This window comes from Crinia signifera, chromosome 2 (genome assembly GCF_055691185.1).
Source record: "Crinia signifera chromosome 2, ASM5569118v1, whole genome shotgun sequence".
Taxonomy (NCBI): domain Eukaryota; kingdom Metazoa; phylum Chordata; class Amphibia; order Anura; family Myobatrachidae; genus Crinia; species Crinia signifera.
In genome coordinates, this window is record NC_139218.1 from 310,944,146 (window position 1) to 310,961,077 (window position 16,932).

A 16,932-nucleotide genomic window follows, 5' to 3' on the forward strand; every position below is an offset into this window, starting at 1 on the left:
CCCCCTTTCTCTCCCTGACATCCTCTCTCTCGCACTCCCTGTCTCTCCCTGACAGCCATCCACAGCATGGCCAAACAACGTCCTTAACTCATATTTCACGCAATAAAGCCATTTCCGGGTTAAAAGGGGACAGAGCACCGTATGGGCACGATGAATCGCCTAGTGATTTATCTTTGACAATATTTTGGTGATTTTACAGGCTCAAAGGAGACAAAGCAATGATTCTCTTTTGTACCTTCCAACTTATTCCAGTCTGCAAATGTCGCATTGCACGTGTTTCCTCGCCCAGGTCCTGGGTAACAGCAGGGCTCCTTGGCTGCAAAAGAAGTAGACAATCTTGTACTGTACACCAGGAAAATACGTCACATCAGTAAATAAGAAGTCAGTGGCATGTATTTTTCTGGATCACATAAACAGGAATGTTTGATAAATAGCAATACTGTAACTCATACATGTGGTACCATTATTACGGTTTTACCTGTGTATGCTGAAACTCCTTCATTTTCCGCTGCCTTTCCTCTTCTTCTGCCTTGTGGGGTTATATGTAAGATTGTAGTTAATAAATAATACTTAGTATACAAAAAAGTTCATATACAGTAAAGTGCAAGTCATTTTGATTAATAATTGCATTTAATGAGTTAAATACCAAATGTCGCTTATCTGTTGAAATATAAACCTGTCAGGTGTATTTAATGGTCTGATGTAGGAGATCCTCTCTCCTGCTTGCACTGGGCTTGTTCACAGTTGGGTATTGGGAGAGGGTTCCATAAACATCTCACTGTTATGTGTGGAAAAATTCAGAACTGTCGGACTGATTCAGACCTGTTCGCATCCCCTTGCATGTGACCGACCATTAAATGGTTTCTCTCCCCTCCGGGAATAAAAGTCAGTCTAAACAAACTTTTACATATTGAAATATTTCTCAAGTGACCGATATTGGCTGCCTCAACTCTTTGAGTGCAAAGGGAATTTGTCAAAATAGGTGTGAAAATTGCCAAGAAAACTTTTTTATTGTGACCTGAAATGTTTACCTTTATATAGGAAATATAATCTTTTATTACACAACATTTTTATTTGAATTTATATAACAAATGTGAGTGATGCTGGCACTTTTAGTGGATCTTTTGCGCATCTCTCACAGAGATGTTGGCACTGAAAGGGTTAATAAAGCATAGCTCTCATCAGGGTGGTTTAAGAGAGAAGAGGAAGTACCGATCTCGCTTGTGCTTTGGATTATTGAACCTTAGATGATGGTATTGTTCATCTACAGTAAGTAAACATAAAAACACAAAACAATACAATAGTATTCATTACCCGACACATTTGGGTGGCTGGAACAGAACCCTGGGAGTGTGAATTCTGGGATGGGTCTGTTTTGCACCACTCTGCCTCAATCATTCACATGTGGAATACAATATTACACAATTGTATTCTGTTTTTTTTCTGTTTACATCTAAGAGGTGGAATGTGATGCTTTGCGAGTTCGGTGGCATGGTTTTGCTTTGTTAATGATTGCCCCTTTAAAAAACCTCTGACTTTTGCCACCATCCTGCACAGCAGCCATACTTGACACACATTACATCCCATCCATGGACGATTCCACTGGAAATAAGAGAGAGAATCATCCTATCATCTAATGTTGGATAATCCGAAGCGCAAGAGAGATCTTCAATCTTTCAGCATGTATACAGTATACAGTATACAGTATGGGCCTTATTCTAGTTCACTCTTTCTGACAAAACCCTTCTTACTGTAGATGGATAAAACCATGTGCACTGCAGGTGGGGCAGATGTTACTTGTGCAGAGAGAATTAGATTTGGGTGGGGTTTTACTTCTATCTATAGATCTATATTGCAGTGTACAAATAAAGCAGCCAGTATTTACCCTGCACAGAAACAAAAAAAACTCACCCAAATCTAATTCTCTCTGCACATTTTACATCTGCCCCCCCCCCCCCGCAGTGCACATGGTTTTGTCCATCTAAGAAGGATTTTGTCAGAAAGAGTGAACTAGAATAAGGCCCTATATGTACATAAATTTGCTGACTTATTGTATTATTTTTGTTGCTTTGGTGCGCAGCGCCATATGTGGAATTGTTTATTATAAAGAGAGGCGAGGGCCAGTGTGCTGACTTGGTATGGCTCCCCTCTTCTCTTTTAGCGCAGTAGACTCTAGCCTTGTGCTAGAATCTTCTACACATACACATACACATACATATATTGCCAGGCACCCCCATAATATGTTCCCCTAAACTTCACTACTGTATATGCACAAATGACCAGTAAGAATGGCTGCCATTTTCCTGGTGATTGGCTGGCATGGGATTCCAAAGAGTTAATTATAATTATATATGTGCAAGGTGTGTGGCGTTGGCACACCTGGACCTAGAAGCCCTTTAGTCACGAACACCTGGAACCCAATGTACATTCGCCAATGCCTCTCATTCACTATCTTTTTTAACTATTTGTTTTTACAAAAGTTTAGTTCCTCAAACTAAAACTGATATTGAGACTACTTCTTTTTTATTATATCCATATCACTCCCAAGTTTCAATGCCTTCTTCTAACAAATCCCTTTCTCTGGAAACAATGCAGCTCTTCTGTGGTGTGCATTTAACACAAGGATTTTACCTTATCGTCTCTTCGCCTCTAAGCCCTCTCATTTGAGCATCAACTATTTATTGTACAGTTAAGTATATCACTTTATTATATAACCTGTCAATAACATGTTACAGTGTTCTCATACCATTTGTCTCGACTCTTCCAGTACTTGCTGAAGTATATAGTCTTCGTCTTCTTCATTAACCTGTAAGAAATGTTCCACATTGTTATGTGAACATGTATTATTCGGGTAATATAATAAATCATCTAGAAAAGAATGTTATATTTGTCTATTCATCCCTTTATTTCCTATGGTGTCAGCTCTTGTGCCACGTGCCTGCCTCTTTGTCTGGAAGAGGAAGAACTAATTATTATATTGTGTAGCAAATGATACTGTTGCCATAACGATCACTAAAAGGCAGGGGTGAAATTCTGCTAGATCTCTTCTCTATTATAATACTATCATTATAATAACATATAATACTGTCCTCCAAATATTTGGCCCTTTTGGCAAATTACGACTGACGTTATCCCTGCAGAAGCTTCTGTGTACAGAAGCTTGCGAGTGTGTACACTGTGCCTGACCCTCCCTGGCCCCATGGCAGCCCAGAATGTGCCTGGCTGGGGTGAGAGGCTTCTGCTGCTGCTGACACTTGAGCAAAGGATGGGGGGGGGGGCAGCAGTGGATGTAGGTTCCTACAACAAGTCTTGGCCAAGTAATTAGAACATTCTTCATGAAATACTGCTCCAAAACCTTATTTTTTGTGACCATATCGCATTTCCCATACTTATAATGGGATAATGCAATGTGGCCGTATTTGCTAATAATTTTTTTTTTACAAAAAGTACTGCAGTGAGCAGTATGATAACGATGTCATCATGAGAGGGTAATAATCACTGCGGACCCTGCCACCTGCAGAAATACTTGTTGTACAGGGACCTGGCCGATGTGATCAGCTATGTGTGTCCCATGGACACTTAAGCTAATCACTGTAGAAAAAAGTTAAAAAGAAAATCATACTCCCCTACACAGGGCCGGCGCCACCACTAGGCAGCTTTAGGCATTTGCCTAGGGCGCCGGCCACTGGAGGGCGGCACTTCAGAGCAGCCACCCCCACCCTCAGTGGAGCCTGGTGTGAGCGGCATCCCCGTGGATCTGGAGCTGGTCGGCGGTGGGTGAGCGGTAGGGCTGCCGCACCCCCCTAACCCCGTGGAGCCAGGTGTGGGGCATCGCAAACCACCCTCCCTCCCCTGGAACAGGTCAGAGGCGGCCGTGTAGCGATACAGCTGCACGCACCCCATCCATCCACACCTCGCCCGTGTTGTATCCCCTGCCGAGAGCGGCGCCCGCAAACCTCCCTTCCCCGCCACAGAACATACCAGTCAGTGCTGATCTTTCTGTGCGCAAGCTCCAGGAGCCGAGGAGTGTAGAAGGCTCTCCCCCGGAGAGCACTTCCTCCTCTGTGCTGCCGATGAGTCACTCTGCTGGAAACACCAGGGTCTTAGCAACAGGAGGGGGCATACGCGGACCCCCCACCTGTAATCCAGCGGCGGTGCACTCAGCCGCAAAGAATGGTCCTGCAGCAGCTCCCGCAACCCCCTTGCCCAGGATGCCGGTGCAGACACAACATCATTTTGCGCAGCCATGGGGAATAGCATAGCAGCAGCTGCAGAACAGCATTTTAGCCGCGGTGCAATCTAGCCCTGCCCACCCACGTGAATTCAGGTTGCAGCCTGAGGATACCCTTCACCCAGGCAGCACCAGAACAGGGCCCCTAGCAGCAGCACAGTAAGTTATATCACTGTGTGTGCATGTACAGTATGTGCCCTCTGGATTCCGTGTAATATGTTATGGTAATTTAACAGGCAGTGGCACTCTGAGACCATACATCCAGGCAAAAGGGGTTATTTAATCATCAAATGGTGCCAAGGTTTCAGGGTACATACTGTGTGCTCCTTTAGCAAGGCAATTACTGTGGCAATATGTTTTACTAATAAATAGATTATAGATTATATATATATATATATATATATATCTACTAGTGTGTACCCAGCCTCTCTCGCACACTCTGAGAATGTCTATCTCAACACCTCCACACTTATGCCGAAGAATGTTATGTTATGTTATGCAGAATTTTTGCCTAGGGTGTCAAGAAACCTTGCACCGGCCCTGCCCCTACAGCCAGGGAACAGTAATTGGTTTTCCGGAGGGGGCTTGCTGGTTATCGGGTCCTCCTGCACTGCTGCATGACCTCCGGTGATGCTGCAAAGCAACACCTTTTTTATAGCACCGGGGCTCATGCAGCAGAGAAGTATCCAATGGCTGGTAGTGCTCCAACAGTACCAATCATCAGTGAATATAGGCCCATACAAACATGAAGATTATCTTTTCAATCTGGCTGGTTGGAATGAAAATCTGGAAACTTTTGGGAGCAAATGACAATTGACCATTTGCTCCTAATTATGGAAAACAGACACAAATTGGTCCTACAGACAAATTGGTCAATTTAAGGTCTATACACACTAGAAGATATGAAAGACGAAAGATATTGGTGAACAATTTCCATTGAGCTGATCATGAAAGATATTGTGCATCCACACTGAACACTGGGTGCAAACGGCATGAGCAATATTGGCAGATTGACCTGCATGTCCGGAAGATGTCAATATCTTTAACAATGAGCAGTGGGGCACATTGTTAAAGATATTAGGCATACACACACTAGAAGATATTGCCATCAATATCTTTCAGAAGCTCCTTTCTGAACGAGATTGATGCCAAGATCTTCTAGTGTGTATGGGCCTTTACACAGATGACTGCTTTCATTCATTTTCCAGCTTTTGGGAGCAGTCAATTTTAATTTGTTCTCTGAAATTTCCAGATTTTCAATCCAACCAGCCAGATTGGAAAGATAATCTTCTAGTGTGTATGGGCATTAAGAGTCAGGGTGGGGGCTGTGCCCGGTGGTATTGGAAGCGCCACATACTCAGATGCATTTGGTGGTAAATTGGCACCTAAGTGAGCAAAAATGTCTACAATAATTCAGATTGTGAGCAAGATTTTTAGAAAAGCTTTATAGCTTTGTTTTAATTTAGAAGATTGTAACAGCTCTACATTTTGCTCACATGTTGCACTGACTGCTCCAGTTTACAAGTTTAATCACCCCAATTCCATTAGAAGCAATTTTGACCAATTGTTTGTAAATACATAAAAACTGATCAATGTGGCTGTTTACAATTTGATATTCCAACCATTTCATTCTTGAGAAGGTTCCAACATGTTTTATTCATTTCACAAAAAATTATCAATATTTTTTGCGGATAGTGAAAAAAAAGGCTTTGGTGGTATTTGACATCGCTAGTCTGTTATTACATCAATAAAAAATACATTTAGGTAGCACAAATAATATTTCTTTTTAGTACACAATTTTTTTTCAGTTATAGTTAAGCAAGTCAACTGCAATGATTAAGCCATTAAGTATATATTTAATAAGTGAATTATATCAAGTAAAATGTAATTCATATAAGTTAGATGTTAACCACCTTTACATGAAACCGCTTTTTTCTAGGTGTAGTGATTGAAATATAATCCCTCTTTCCAGAATTCAGTCTTTTTCAGAGAAAAAATAAGAACAAAATAACATAAAAAGTTTGCTTCTAAAACTAACACAACAAACTCCACACATAAATGGGATCAGGAGTGTCCAAGCATATACATGGAATACCATGGAATATCTTTATTTTATGTTTACGCTCTTTTGAGGGATATCCAGTTACTTGAACTAATTATATGGCTATTAACATGTAGCCTGCTTGTCATTACTGGGCTATCCTATTATAGATAGACATTTCTTTCTGGCTAAAAAAGGACCAATTTTCAGGCAATAACACATTTGACCCATACATTATGGAAAAACAGGTCTGTAAGGGCTGGTTATCAACGATTCTGATTTGCATGCCTGATGCACGTGAAGCATCATTCTTGATAAGTGACGGCTATCAGAGCTAATTGGATAGCCCACGGGGCATCCATTAGCCACAGTAATTTACAGCAGATAATTGGATCTCCTCTTTTGACATAATACACATCCAGCCCTAAATACAGGGGGTTATACTGGTTGATTCGCAAGGCTGCGCCACCACCCATTTGCAGCGTGTGTTTGCATGCACTGGCTGCGAATGGATGTTTGACACATACATCCATTTGTAGGTTGCGGGGGGAACACCCACATCATTTGATTTTCACCGACCATGGAATGATGTGGAAGGCACACGCACATCTAAGGTTGCTCAGAGTAACCTTAGATGTACGTGGACATTCTGAAGGAAGTGGGTGGGCAGCTGACATCCGGTGATGTCAACTACCCGCACCTGGCACCCACGTCAATGGGCAATTTCCATGGGAATGCCCAGCGTTCTGGCACACTTTTCTCTTTGGCACTCCCACTAAACGGCCGGTTACCACCCTCAATCACTGGCTTCCTGTCAATCACCTTGCGATGGCTAGCGAAGGAAAAAAGTAGCAGGATTTCATCGCTGGATTGCATCGCGCATGTGCATTGCTGCTCAGACGCATGCGCAGTTTAATGATAATCTGCCACTGTGCGAATTCGCACAGCAGCGATCAGGTCTGAATCAGGCCCTATGTCACACGATGCACACAGACCACAGCTATAGAGGGTGGATAAAGATGGATATGGGCAATGCATACAATTTTCATTCACCGCACTGTGTGATTATTATTATTTTTTTTACAGCTACAGTATTTCAATTACTGCTTAATGCTGCTTCTTACCTTGTTCTTTTTGACCATTAGATTGGACAAAAAAGTATTGGGTGAGATGTATCAAAGCTTACGCAGAGATAAAGTGGAGAGAGACAAAGTACCAACCAATCAGCAGCTGTCAATTTTTTAAATGTAGGGTAGGATGTACAGTACTAAGGCCAGAATTGTGTCAGGGTGTATCACATTGCCCATAGCCTATAAAATGCCATGTAGGTTGGTACAGTACTTTATATTCCTCTGCTTTATATATCGCCAAGTTTTGATACATCTCGCCCATAATCTCTTCAGTTCTAGCAAAGTTGAAACAATGTTACTCTGTTCGCAGTAATAAATAATAGGCTGAATAGAACAGCAGGACCGGGTCACTAGTAGGGATTAGCGATGGTAAAACAGAACAGTGTGAATGGCCATTAGGACTATGGTGGGAAGAGGTTGAGGACACAATGGATGCAAGCAGTTGAGTAACACATCTTCTTGGTTTCCTAAATCAAATAAAGAACCAACATCACATGTAACTTTACACTATCTCTATCAAAACAATTGTGTGCCCCCCTGGATAAATCATATAATGCAAATAAACTGTAATATAAGAAAAGGTTGTTTTTTTTTACATACAAAAAGCTGCAAGTCACCACAAGGATAATGTATTTTAGTCACAGTTTCTTATTCAGGTTTCTTATATGGGTACAATTCATTTAAGTAATAGCCTTTCTTACCCATTCATGTGGGGTCTTCTCAATGCTACTGTGACTTATGCTGTTATTTTCAAGCTGTGACAATCGGTCCAGAAATTGATTATTTGTTCTAGATCAAGAGAAATAAATATTGTATGATTTACATTTGTGGACTTTTAACAATGTTTGTGATGTATTACATTCCTACAGTATGTGTAAAGGTCCATACACACTGGGCGACTATGGAAAGCGATGATAGCATTCATCGCCGGGGGGAAAGCCGCTCAGCACATACACACTGAGCACCTTTCCCCCTGCCCGGCACCAACGGAGGGGAGAGGATGGCTTTGCCAGGGCCGGCGCCACCACTAGGCAAATCTAGGCATTTGCCTAGGGCGCCGGCCACTGGAGGGCGGTATTTCGCCCCCCCTTGCCGCCCGGGTACCTGTCCTGTGGCGTATATGTGCGTAAAAGCTGGCGGCGGCGGCGGCAGCGGGGGGTCCCTGCAGTCAATAAGAAATAACGAGCTCTATCCGCCGGGCTATGCGGAAGCGCTTCTGTTTTGGAAACACTGGCCGCACGCTGATTGGCTGAGATTCAGCCAATCAGCGTGCGCCGTGCGGCCAGTGTTTCCAAAACAGAAGCGCTTCCGCATAGCCCGGCGGATAGCGCTCGTTATTTCTTATTGACTGCAGGGACCCCCCGCTGCCGCCGCCGCCGCCAGCTTTACAGCACCGCAGGACAGGTACCCGGGCGGCAGACACCGGGGCGCCCCCACCCCGACTTGCCTGGGGCGCTCTGGTGCCTTGCACCGGCCCTGGGCAGCAGTATAACTCTGCTTCCGACCGGTCACCAGATGTGCCGAGGGAGCTGGACCGGCGTGCGGGGGGCTGCTGCTCGCTGAAGCGCTGGTAAGTGATCTTACTGCTGCCGGCGGCTCCATAGTGCAGGCAGCGCTATCGCTGAGGCTAACTGCTGAGAGCGCCCTCAAACATCCCCCCCTTTTGCCTGGGGCGCACAAAGACCTTGCACCGGCCCTGATTACTGTCGATTAGTTTATACTATAATGGGTTAGTTAGCTGTGCTTGCAGAACCGCAGTGGATCTGTACAAAGAGGGTGTGGCAACAAGGGTGTGGTATAGAAGGTCTACACCAGGCATGTCCAACGTTGGCCCTCCAGATGTTTTGAAACTACACATCCCAGCATGCTTTGCAATAGTTTTAGCATTCTTTAATAGCAAAACTGTGGCAAAGCATGCTGGGATGTGTAGTTTCACAACATCTGGAGGGCCAACGTTGGACATGCCTGGTCTACACTGTCTAGATCAGGCATTTCCAACCACGGTCCTCAAGGCACACCAACAGTGCAGGTTTTAGTGATATCCAGGCTTCAGCACAGATGGATTAATCAGAATCACTCAGGTACTAATTAAGTCACCTGTGCTCAAGCCTGGATATCACTAAAACTTGTACTGTTGGTGTGCCTTGAGAACCGTGGTTGTAAATGCCTGGTCTAGATAGACACAAACCACAAATGGTCCACATGCATTAGGTTGACAGGATCTAAAGGTTGACATATAAAAGGTAGATAGTGGTTATGGTAACAGGGTCAAAAGATCAACATGAAAATGGTCAACACAAAAACAAAGATCGACGTATGATTTTTAATTTTTTTAGTGTCATTTTGTATGTTTAACCACACAGTATCTATAACAATCAGTGGAAACTTGTGCCGTTGTGGGCTGACATTGCTCTGCACTCTTCGGGCAAGGTGGCTCACTCCACTACCACTGCCCTAGTGCAGATTACTATTCCGCGTGGACAGTGTACTTGTGTTGACCATTTGTGTGTTGACCATTGTTATGTTGACCTTCTGATCATGTCAACCTCTTGTACCTGTTGACCTTAAGCAGTTTATCTGTTTAAGACTTTTATCTGTCAGCCTTGTGTTCCAGTCAACCTGATGCATGTCCACCATATGGGCTTGATCTATGGATGACGGCCTACACATTGGAACCCATCAACAATTAAAGGATGCTGGCTTACATTTCAACAATCTATCATAGACATCAGGAATAATACAAATAGATGCTTTTCAATATGCTAATATACGCACTTGGGCATCCTGTAGGTCTCATTTACTTTCTAGGCAGAAGGTAGAATTGGATGTGTGATAACTGGTGCAATCTGTTTGCACACGTTACACTAGAAAGCACTGCTAGATTAATGTGCACAGCATGGGAAGCGAGCTCACAGCCGTGCAATAAATTGCTGTGATTATTACACTCTGGAGAGACTCTTCAAAACCCCATAAAAGTCTAGTTTTCTGCCTGTTAGCTAAATAATTGACCTGTCTTTAAATCACCAGGAAGGAGTCATTTGCCTAAAACTCGAGTAGTTAAAAAAATAAGTTGTTTGAAAGTTTAGAGAACATTGGGGCAGATGTATTGAGATAAATGCAAGTGTGATAAAGGCCCTTATTCTGATCTGTGCGGCCAGATCAGAATATGCGGCCAGGACCGTGCAGGCGAATCCCCGCCTTCCATACGGATCGCCACCTCCGTCCGTACGCGGATATGTGGCGGTCCGCATGAAAGTGGACGGGGATACGCCTCCTCCATCTTGGGAGCAGCCCCTGCATTCGATGGTCGCCGACCATCGAATGCAGGGCCGCACGCTCTACCAGCTCCCGCCACCCTAGACCACATGGACACTTGTCCGTATGAAATCATGTATGGGGGCGGGCAGCTGACATCCGGCGATGTCAGATGCCCGCCCCCTACACATGCGTCACGGCTTCATTACCATGCATACGCCCAGCGTTTGCATGGGAACGCCCATGAAACGCGGGGCGTATGCATAGGGTAATGAGGCTAAGTAGCCCTTCACGCCCCTCTCCGCCCCCTGTGCGGCGTCTAAAAAAAACGTACGGCGAAACCGCTTGCACATGCGCAGAGTGACTTCTGCACATGCGCAGACGACAAACATCGGCGGTACGACCGCAAGCGGAAAACACCGCACCGATCAGAATAAGGGCCAAAGAGAGATAAACGTCCAGCCAATCAGCTCCTTACTGACTTTTTTCAAACACAGCCTGTAACATGGCAGTTAGCAGGTGATTGGCTGGACGTTTATCTCTCCTTATCACCCTTGCATGTATCTCTTGTTAAGGCTTAATACATCTGCCCCAATGTGTGATATACATACAACCATTCTATGGTTAAAATAGTTCATGTGTTTATATGTCCTGAATATCCAAATCACTGCTGTGTAATGTACAGTATACTCTATGTTCATGCTAAAATTTTGTGTCTGTATTATAAGTTGCTATATATATATATATATATATATATATATATATATATATATATATATATATATATATATATATATATATATATAACCACATGGTTTAGGTAGAAACAGACAAGTTGGACGACATTGTTTTCAATTTTTTTCTAGCAGTACCTGGTGTGTTGGTATAGCAATTTCGCCCCGCACCAAGCATGGGTATGAATCGCCCCCTAAGGGCTGTTTCACACAGTACGGTTCCTGCCGCACGGTGAAATCCCGTACGGCCAGGGAGCCGTGCCGCACTCAGCAGTTGTGAATGGACACTATTGTGTCCATTCACACGGGACGGCCACGGCCCGGCCGCACGGCTGCAGCCGGATCCCCCCACTGGAAGGGACGGCTGCCGGGCTGTGGCCATCCCTGCCATTATAAAATTCTGAGTGCGGCGCGGCTCCCTGACCGTACGGGATTTCACCGTGCGGCAGGAACCGTACTGTGTGAAACAGCCCTAAGTGCAACTTTGCAGATGAGCGATCAGGTCTGAATTAGGCCCTTAGACTGCAGCCATATCCTGGGTAACTTTTATTTTTTCCTTTTTTATATTTCAATTTAAAACTGACAATTTGATAAGCAGTAAGAAGAACAAATTAGTTTATGCCTAATTCAACAACTCAAGTAAATCAATGACAGCTGCGCTAAGTAGCAATCAAGCAGAATTAAAGCTATAATTGCAGAAATTCTGCCTTCACAGTATTATTGCTTTGCCCAAACTATAAAAAAGGAACATACAGATTTTTTTTTTACAGGAATGATATACAGTAGAGTGATGTTGCATATATCCATATGAGATACAGTAGTGTGTGTGTGTGTGTGTGTGTGTGTGTGAATATGCATTTATAGTATCTAGAATTAAAATTCACCTATTCCAAGCAGTCTAAGTAAAAAAAATGCTTTTATCAGAATATTTAGTACGTCTTTATGATGTCGTGGAATGTAAATTCTAAGGAAAAAAATTGAAATGTATCACATATGCAAATAGGCGTTAGCACATCCATCTTATCGCTATTTACAGTAAACAACATCCCCACAACCGTTTTCATTCTCATTTTGTCTTAAAGGACCAATAGACTTTCTGGCACAGGGCACCAATCTCAAAGTTAAGGCACTGATTGTATGTGCCAGATGGGTTGCTTTGATTATCTCATAAACTGCTAAACTCCTGGGATTTTCACACACAACCGGTTCTTAAGTTTACATAGAGTGATGGGCACAAAAAACATTCAGTGAATGGCAATTCTATCAGTGAAAACACCTTGCTAATAAGATAGGACAGAGAATAACACTGGAATGCAGGGGGAATTTACTGACATCCCAGGATACGGCTGATCCCAGGTATGAATATATATGACCGGCATTGGCCGTATTTTCGGAGAAAAAAGAAATCGTGAATAGGGTAAATTTACTAATCTGCCATATTCATATTTTCCGATGTCGTAGCCAGTCATATCCATTCGTATTCATATTTAGCATCCATATTTAGTAACGTGTTCTGAGTAGATCCAAGCAGTGGCACAACCACACTGTGTTTGCAACAATGATCTGTAAATGAGTAATCAGCCAGCTTGCTGCAGCATTTGGCTAATATTGGTGAAAACAATATATTGAGCTTTGAGATGGTCAAAGTTGAGTGGAAAGGAAAGTTATTGAGTTTAATAATGCTGTAAGAACAAAAAGAGATCCAAACAACATGAGTCTAGCTTTGTTTAGCATTATAACAATACAGTATATACAGATACAAAATTAAAATACATGAGGTGGTTTTGTAAAACAAGAACCAAAGCCAAAACAGGTAAATTAGCCCAGATACAAAACCAAAGCACTGCATTTTGGAAACAGCATCGGGCTCCAACAGCCAGCAGTGTAATGCCACAGCCGAGGGACATTTTTTTATTGCAAGGGCCCCTGGCCAAAACATTATCACCCTGGCTGGTCAATCTTAGACAATGTCCCTAGGGAAGTGGGGACACCCCAATAAAGGAGTCTCCCTCAGGCTTTACCCACCCAGGGCTGAAGCCCTGGCCTGTCCCTGGCACCCCTGGGTGGTGGGTACTGGGCTGATATTTTTGGTGTAAAAAATAGGCTTCACTGGATGGGGACTGCATAAAAAGTGTCCCCAGCTGTGGCATGAGAATGTTTTAGCTGGGTGACTTTGCATAAAATGTGTCCCCCAGCTGCAGCTTTACATCACTGGCTGTTGGTGCCCTGTGCTGGTTTCAAAATACAGGGGACCCCTACTCTTTGTGTCCCCCATATTTTTCGAACAAGGACTGGTCCAAAAGCCAGGTGCTGGTTTCTAAATACAGGGGGACCTGATTAATCCCCCCCCCCGTATGTAGGAAAGCTGGACCACTTAGAGAGCACAGAGCTGGATATGCTCGGGCGGGGGGAATCATATCCTATTACATTTGCGTTTTTTATGTTTTCAATGAGAAAACATCTGGATGCAGTTTTTTTACTGTACGACTTTTGGTCACGGCAAAACGTGTGATTTTTACCGCAAATCGCACAATACTGCATGTGCTATTTTTTCTGTTTATACCAAAAATTGCACATGTCTAAAAATCGCATCCTATTACATTTGGCCCTATCTGCCTATATGTCACAATTGTTCTAGATCTTGTGGATTGGGTCTTCTTATATGATTATCAACATTAAACATTGTTTTATTGCATCATAATTTATTGAAAGGTGTTACTATATTCAAAGGTGTTCCTGTAAATGTACCAAATGTTTTCTTTCTGATTGAGAATGCTGTGACTTGGAATTACGATATGTAACTTACGTGCTCCTGCTTTCACGCCATAGCTCCCATCTCTCCTTGTCCTGTTGTCGCATTTTTTCCTCTAGTTTCTCAGCCTAGAAGAAGTACATATAACATACCAATATAAATTCCTTGACATTACTTTATATTACAATAAGACATGAGTGGTAGCAGGACAGTGGATGACCTTTGCCCTCTCCCTTGTGTGGGAGAACACAGATAACTACAGTAATTAGAGGAGAGTATAGCGCAACCCCAAAGGGCCAAAAATTTCATTTAATCCAGGATAAAAGCTGCCATTCTGTAATAAAATGTAATGATGTAACAATCACACAATGTACACTTGCCAATCAGAAATCAAAAATAATAAAAGCAGAAGGGTAGATGTATTAAATGGCGCTATGAGGGAGAAGTAATATCATTACATATGTGTGCGATAATGCCACTTCTCCCCAGTAACACATACAGTAACATGCACTGATGCAATTTTTAGTTTTGTGATTTATTGGGCAGAGCTACAGTAAAATAAGAATACTCCTCCTTTTGGAAAACCAACCCCACCACAAGAATGAGAACTACTAGAAACAATAATTTAAAAAAAGTCTATGATCAACAGTAATCGAGAATCCATTTGTCTGCCAATCTTTAGTATTAACACACCTTTGGTAATCGGTTGGTGGTGAAAGTGAGTCCTGGGGTGGAATAATGAGTTTATTCATGTTGTATTGGGTGTTGGCATTGTGGGATGCGATCAGCATCCCAGCAGTTGGGATTTCAATGGTCAGAATCCCAAAGGTGAGAACTGGCCTTGGAATTAGTTTTAGGCAGTAGGGGGAGGGTTAGGCAGCAGAGGTGGGGGACTTAGGGTTAGGCTGCAGGAGAGGGGATGATTAGGGTTAGGCTGCAGTAGGAGAAGTAGGGTTAGGCTTCAGGAGGGGTGATTTAGAATATAAAAGATGCAATCTGTCAGGATACTCACCATTGGGATACCATTGTTTGTATCCTGAGTGTCAAGATCCCAAATTACAGAATTTCACACCCAAACCTAAATGATGGTTTAGCTAGCTAGTAATTTTTTATTGTTCGTGTTTGTTAGTTTTTTTGGACAAAGGTTTGGGGAAATGCACATTGACTTGAACAGTGTATCAGGGACGTGCAGTCAGGGGAGGCAGGGGAGGCAGTGCCTCCCCTGTCATAAATGATTAAAACATATATAGTGCAATAAATATCTTATTGGCATTTTTTTTAATCATTTATGTGATGAGACGCCGTGTAGGAGGCTGGGAGGCAATGGCAGCCACGCCTCCCGCTGATAACTGAAATCTGTCAGCCGTGGGGGCGGGGCTTAGGACAGGCAAAAAAAGAGTCTGAAAAGCCCATTAGAAAACAATGTGGAAGCGGCACCAACTCCTCTGCCTTGGTGACAGGGACTGGGCCTTCAGCCAACATCAAAGCACGCCCCTGTCACTGTGACAGTTGTGATTGGACAGCGGATCAGTCTGTCACACACTCACAGACTGATCCGCTCCGCTGTCAGAAAATGTCAGACACCCTGCCCCCACCCCCCGCTGCACGGCTATTCCGCTTTTGCTATTGCACGGGGGCATTCTCCAGCTCACCTGCTGGCTGCTCGCCCCTTGAGGGTGGTGCTGCTGCTTTCTTAGAAATAGTGACAGCTGCAGATTCTAACAGCCGCTAGCACCTGCGATTCTTGGCCCCACTGTAACAATCTCCCTGCATTGGGACAGATGAGACACAGGGAAGTGAGGAGGGGTACCTGGGGGATCAACAAAGCGAAGACCACATCGTGCTGCGTGTCCTCTAGTCCCAAACTGCAGAGAACGCTCAGCAAAGGCTGGAGTCCTACTGCCCCCCCCCCCCCCCCCCCCCCCCCGGGAGTAGGACATAAATCATCAGGGAGGATACAGAGAACAATCTGCAGCACCTCAGTGACCCGGAGCACACACATGGTAAGGGGGGTCCTAGCCTTTGAACTGCCATAGAGGGACATTAGTGCATTAACCCTTGCACTCGACACTGCCAGGGTGCATTAACCATTGCACTGCTATATACTGCATTGACAGGACAATTGCACTGCCAGTGTTAGACAGTATTACCCTATCCCTTGCACTGGTCATTTACTGATTCATACCTTGGAAGGTGCACCTGGCAGATATAGTGGGTTTGCAGCTTGTCCCCCTGGGATGCCCAGCGGTCCCGCAGCCTCCTGCACATTACATGCACACTGCCAGCTACGCATCAGCCCCCAGCACTGGCTGTAGCGGGCATTCATGGTAGGGGTAGCGGGCAGCAGTGGTAGTGGAACTCGTTCCCATTTGAAAAATGCAGAGCCTCACCAGTGATTGACCTCACCGCACGTCACTGCAGTGTATGTGTAATTATGTATGTGTGGGCTCTTTTACTCTTTAATATAATGGTCTGAGAAAACATTTCTGGCTGTCTAGTGCTTAAAAACACAAACATTACCCTCAGAACACTGTCACAAACCAGTAAAACAGGCTGCATTCTATTAGGGTTATTCAAATACTGTAGCTGCAGGCTAATTGCCGGCTTAAATACCAGCAGCGCAGGCAGAGCCTACTCAATTAAACTACCTTTTTCCAATATCCTGCACATGAACCGCAATTGTGTTGTGGACTTTACATTGCAGCTTATGAAGCTGTGAGGTTCAGTACAACATTGAGGTCTCACGTGTGGGGTAATCTCCACTAATTGATGAGGTCCGTGTGTCAATA

At 43.9% G+C, this 16,932-nt stretch overlaps 1 protein-coding gene across 2 annotated transcripts in view; it reads right to left on the reverse strand.

Annotated features, from left to right (window-relative positions):
• EPSTI1 (epithelial stromal interaction 1) overlaps nucleotides 1-16,932 on the reverse strand; it is an 89,950-nt gene that overhangs the window by 42,207 nt on the left and 30,811 nt on the right. For both annotated transcript variants that reach the window (XM_083168939.1, XM_083168938.1), the window contains 5 exons: nucleotides 14,198-14,271; nucleotides 8,104-8,191; nucleotides 2,747-2,806; nucleotides 479-529; nucleotides 236-316 (listed from right to left, as the gene is read on the reverse strand). In XM_083168939.1, coding sequence (XP_083025065.1) covers nucleotides 236-316; nucleotides 479-529; nucleotides 2,747-2,806; nucleotides 8,104-8,191; nucleotides 14,198-14,271 — 354 coding nt within the window. The remainder of the gene's footprint in view (nucleotides 1-235; nucleotides 317-478; nucleotides 530-2,746; nucleotides 2,807-8,103; nucleotides 8,192-14,197; nucleotides 14,272-16,932) is intronic.